The sequence below is a fragment of the Myotis brandtii genome, unplaced genomic scaffold, assembly GCF_000412655.1.
Source record: "Myotis brandtii unplaced genomic scaffold, ASM41265v1 scaffold535, whole genome shotgun sequence".
NCBI classification, from domain to species: Eukaryota; Metazoa; Chordata; class Mammalia; order Chiroptera; family Vespertilionidae; genus Myotis; species Myotis brandtii.
Window position 1 is genome coordinate 278,949 of NW_005369964.1, and position 5,403 is coordinate 284,351.

Genomic DNA, 5,403 nt, shown 5'->3' on the forward strand with positions numbered 1-5,403 from the left:
CGCCCCATCACACACCAGATTCACGTCTGATAACAAGGGTGCGGTTCTCCTGCAGATAACCAGCTTCCCGCGGGCCAGGTTCCGTGCCTCCTGCTTTACCCAAGTTAACTGCACGCAGCCTAACAACGTTCCCAGGGGACAGGTACCATCGTTATTCCAACTAACAGACAGGCAGACTGAGGTCACACAGCCAGAACCGTGAACCCAAGTGTCTTGCTCCCCACCACTCGGTGCTCTGCCTCCGTGGAGATGGGAAGGGGGCTGATGTAAAGGGGTGGCCGGGAAGGACAGTTTACAAGCTCCTTCCCCAGCAGGTCAGCTGTGGGAATGAGCACGAGGAAGTGGGGAGCTGCAAAATGGACTTCTTAAATGTGCTCCCACCGCCGCCCTGGAGAGGTTACACACACGCTTGTTCAGAGTAAATGCCGCCAATGCCCAGCACCCAAAGAACCAAGTAAATGAGACACTCACTGTCACTGCTGCCGTTTACAGCAGGAGGGAAGTAACTCCCACGACGGGGCAAGCACTGCAGATCTAACCAGCGTCTTGGTCCTCCTTCCCACCTACAGGCCCAACATCCTTTACTAAACGGTAGCCAATCCCCAGGTGATACGAGGCCTGAGAGGCTTTAGTAAATGGACAGACAGCCTATTACCATGTGCGCTTTGGAGACAGACAGACCCGCATTCAACTCCCAGCTCTAACCATTGAACAGCTGAGTCCCTCAAGAGACGTCACAACATCTGAGTCTGTTTCCTCATCTCCAGACAGACAGGAAAACTCCACCCACATCACCAGGTGGCTGCACAAAACAGGAGAATACCCATCAGGGCACCTGACACAGGAAACACTGGCAGCCCTTCCATCACTGACCCCTAAGTGACTGGCCAGTCATCTCCAGCAGCCACAGCCTGGGGACCTGGCACCCAGAAGCCTGGCTGGTTTTTAAAAACCAGCTAAATGGATTCCCTTCCCATTTTTGCAATGAGTTTCTCTGTGTCTTGAAATTTCAAGTTCTCCAAACACCCGGGGATGCCAGGAGGAGGTGAACAGAGAAGCGTTGAGGTGGGTTTTATTTTTAGAGGCTGGTGTGGAGAGCATCCAGTTTGGCTTCATTCTGGTCCCCAGCCACCACTTCCTCCCCATGGCACCACCAAAGTGAACAGCAGATACGTCCAGAAAGATTTCATAACTTTCTGCCTGGTACTTAATTCTAAAATAATGGCTCCAGTCTCCAGTTCCAGCCACAGGCTAAGTGGATTAAGGTTTTAGCCTAAATCCTCCGGGGGAAGCCACGTAAACTGAACACACTGACCCCCAGGTTGTCCCTCACGCCCTGAGGTTCCAAGGCCTCCCCCTCGCCTGGTGGGGTGGCACCCCACTGTGTCCCATCTGGAATCTGTGTGAACAGGAATCAGGTGTTGGAGGACGTGCACATTTCTTCCCCTTTTAAGCAGCATATTTGTTGGTGAGCACATAAGTCACTTCCTCCAAAAACGGCTCCCAACAGAAATTCCTGAGTGGGCCCTGAGGAGAGAGGCTGGAGCTAGCCTCAGGGAAGCACTGAGCTCCAGCTGCGGCCCAGGCCTGGCTGGTGGAACAGCCACTGCAAGGGAACCACGTGCTACCAGGTAACCATCGGAAGGACTGAGACACAAACGAGCGGAAGCATGCTGGAGCAGGAAGGAGCTGAGCCACCCGGCCCAGAATGGCAAACTTACAATGCAGGCCCTCTCCCACCGCAGGACCACCCGCCCCACAGCCACTGTCAATCAATCCCTCCCTTCAGCCATTTAGATGTAGAACCCTCCAGGCACCCGCAGTCAATCAATCAGAAATGCCCTGAAGGCAAACTTCTCAGCCATTCCTGAACTCTGACTTCCCCCTTTTGATGTACAGAGAAAGTAAGGGCCACAGAAAGCTCAGACCAGACCGAGCACCTCCGCAGAGACTAGAGCCTGGAGGAAAATGCTAGAGCCATGATGAGGGTTCCAGGAATTAATCGCCTCCTTCCCCCATACAAACCTCAGCCTCCGGGTGACAAGTTCAACCCACAGGCTGCAGAAAAGGGAGGCCAGAAGGAAGGACTCGCCAAGGCTGCTAGACAGTTCGCCCCACTTCACCAACCACCCTCAGGGCAAGCAGGTACATTTATTTCTGGGCCACAGAGTTAGCTCCAGGCCCTGCAAGAGCTTCTCTCTGTCCATCCTTCCTTCCTTCTCCAGCCAGTGCGCACCTAACCCAAGTCCACCCTAGGGTGAGGTAACATGGGGGTCAGCCCCCCACTGATTCAGTCCACCCAGGAGCCAGGGGCCCATTGGGAAGGTCAGGTGTGGCCTGACAGCAGAAAAGGGGTGCCATGCGGGAAGGTACACACCCTGACTTGGGGTGTGTACACCAGCTGACACCACTCACAGGAAGGTCTGACATAGGCGAGGGCTCACCCCCAGGACCAAACCACCCAGGCAAGAGCAGGGGCCTCATGCTCCCTCAACAGAGCCTGAGGACAGGCACAGACAAACCGTGGGGGCATCAGGACCACGGACATCTGGCTGGGTGGCTATGCCCCCTCACCCTGCCCACCTTTACCCCCAAGAGCCCCATCTCTTCCCCCAGCCAGCTCCGTCCACGAACAAAGCCACAGCAACTCCATAAACCTGACAGGCCAGCAGCCCCAACCCCAAGCCCTGCCCAGGAGGGAATCACGGAGGTTGGTGGGGAGAAGTTCAAGGCCTGATGCACGAGAGAGAAGAGAGGCGAGAAGCAGGCGCCCAGACCCCAGGAGGGAGGAAGGTGAGCGCTGAAAGGTGGGGGAGGCAGGGCCTGTACTCACCTGCACCACTTCTATCCCTCGCTTCCTGTGGAGGAAAACAAAGAAAACAAAGGTTACTGGGCAGGCAGGAAGTGTCCTTCCAGAATGTTCCCTACAGCCAGCTGAAGGCAGGAGGGGAGGAGAGCCGGTGGCTGCACCTCTCAGGCCATGCTTCCCAGAACAACCTCACCTTCAAGGGGAAGGTCTATGAACTTCCCACCGGTCCTCAAAGCCACCTTCTGGCAGAAAGAGGGGGTTGTTCCCCAGAAGGACTTGGCCAGAGTCCTACAGAGACCCCAGTCCTCACAGCCAGCCATCTCCCCTTCAACCCCTGCCAGGCCTTTGTCAGGGCAGCTCCAGCCTGCACTGCCCGAGGCCCCTCCCACCCCCATATTCACTCCCCTATTCACCCCAGGTCTGGCCCAGCCTGTCCCACTCCAGCCCATCCACTCTCCCTCATGCAGGAGCCCCAAAAGCTTCAGTCCTTCCGGCTGCTTGTCCACTCCCAGCCATTTCTGGCCCCCACTGACACCCTGCCCACCCTCTGACCTTGGTTCAACCATCTCAGCCTCACCAATATCCCCCGGGGCTGGGCCTCATCTCCGTCTCTCTCCCACAATCCCAGGGCCTCTGATCTCCAATACCAGTGTCCTGACTCACCTGCCCCTTACAGAGCTTGGGGTGGGGGTCTCCCCAGAGCAACAAAGGCTTCCTGACGATTCACTCACCTTGACCTTCCCCGCCCCACATTCTCACTGCAAGCAGGACTACAGGGCTGGTCGCATCTCCAAGCCTTGGTCCTTACCTTCCACCTCAGCCTTTAGGATTGGGCTCACACAGAAATGCCCCCAGGAAGCCAGCCCTGACCCACCTTCACCCCATCCCCTCAGAGCCAGAATGCTCCTGAGGACTCGGGGTACCGCTACCGGGCCCTCTGTCACTGGGAGGCGGGGGGAGAGCTGGAGAAGCACAGTGGTCCTTATGGACTGTAGATGGCATGCCCATGTGCATTTTCCTGGCAAGAAGGCCAGGCCTCCCGTAGATGCTCAGGGCTGGGACCAGGAGAGGTCAGGAATCGCGTTTACTGGCCCACATCCCTTCCTCAGAGCAGATTCAGTGACTGTGTGCCCCATGCCTAGCCATGGTGCCCGCCCAGCATATAGATGCTCCGTAAACCTAAATATGTAAACCATAGCTCAGTTCCTGAGGGACTCACAGGCTGCAGGAAAGGCACAACAAATGCAACAGCCATAGCTCAGGCCCTGAGGGGCCCCCGGTCTGAGGGAGGAGCCAGCCCAACCTCCTTGGGGAACAGGCCCTGTCCTCTCACATGGCACAGCTGAGGGGACACCTACCAACCTTCCATTTGTTGGTTCGCTCATGTAACAAGTGGGCCCCAGAGTTCTGAGAGCCCGGCAGGAGCGGAACCTCACAAGGAAGCCACTACAGTGGGGCCTTGATTTATGAGTGTCCCGACTAACGAGTTTTTTGAGATACCAGCTGTCTCTCGGCTGATTTTTTGCATTGAGTTGACAGAGTAATTTGAGTTAACGAGCTCCTTAACGAGCTCGGTCTTGGAAGGAATTAAACTCGTAAGTCAAGGCCCCACCATACCTGAGACAACAAGATGGAGCAGAGGCGGCTCACCAGGTCACACTGTGTGCGGGGTGTACCAGGCCGCCTGCCCCTCGACCCAACACCTCCACAGAACCCCCAGCCCAAACCCAATTTGAAAACCATGGGGTTGATCCCGGGGTCCACACTGTCACACAGCTTCTTTGCAGTTCTGGAAGGAATGGTGGCCAGTACCCATCAGCTGCCATGACTCCATGAAGGGACAAACTGGACACAACAGCACAGCCCTGGGCCATCAGAGCCCGCGGCCGGGGGACAGCCAGCATCGCCAGGACCGGGGCCACACCCAGCCACCAGCTCACAGCCCACACTGTTTCGGAGCCCGGCCTCGTCCCCAGGTTGTCCTGGCCCCACATGAGCATCAGTGACAGTAAACTGCCACCGTCACTCGGCACTCGGCTGGAACTGGCCAGGTTGGGCTCAGTGTACCACCTGACCCCCGACCCTTCCCTCCCCCTGCTTCTGTACAGAATCTTCAACAGCTGAGGGAGAAGTAAGTCCCCAGGAAAGCGCCAAATGACCAGAGCGGGACCGCACGGTGGGAAAGACAGGGACGCTGAGGAACCAGAGGGCACGTGGACGTGACCCACACCAGGTGCAGGGCCTCCCCTGGGTGCCGGCCAGGGCCCGAGTCTTTCCCCCTGAGTTAATCCTTGTGGCATCCAGATTATCCCCGTGTGCCTGTCATTCCCCTTATGAAGCCTAGTCATTGCCACTGTCCGCATGTGACATCTTCCCAGACAGCTCTCCCTCCCCCAGGCCTGCAAACAAACAGGTCTCTAACTTTGAAAACAGATGGAACTGGAAACATCAAAGAAACAAAGAACGCTGAGCACAGACAGGCTGAAACCCTGAAGTGCGGTTGATCTCCCAGGAGTGAGAGCACAGTTCCTGGGTAGCCAGGGCTCCAAGAACAGGAGAACCTGCGACTCAGGCAGAAAGGGGGGGGGGGGGGG

The 5,403-nt window shown here is 57.0% G+C and overlaps 1 protein-coding gene across 1 annotated transcript in view; it reads right to left on the reverse strand.

Moving 5' to 3' along the window:
* The window catches only part of ITPK1 (inositol-tetrakisphosphate 1-kinase), a 136,387-nt gene that overhangs the window by 101,357 nt on the left and 29,627 nt on the right, over positions 1-5,403 (reverse strand). The window contains exon 2 of the mRNA XM_005877883.2: positions 2,834-2,858. Within this exon, the coding sequence (XP_005877945.1) occupies positions 2,834-2,858 (25 nt within the window). The remainder of the gene's footprint in view (positions 1-2,833; positions 2,859-5,403) is intronic.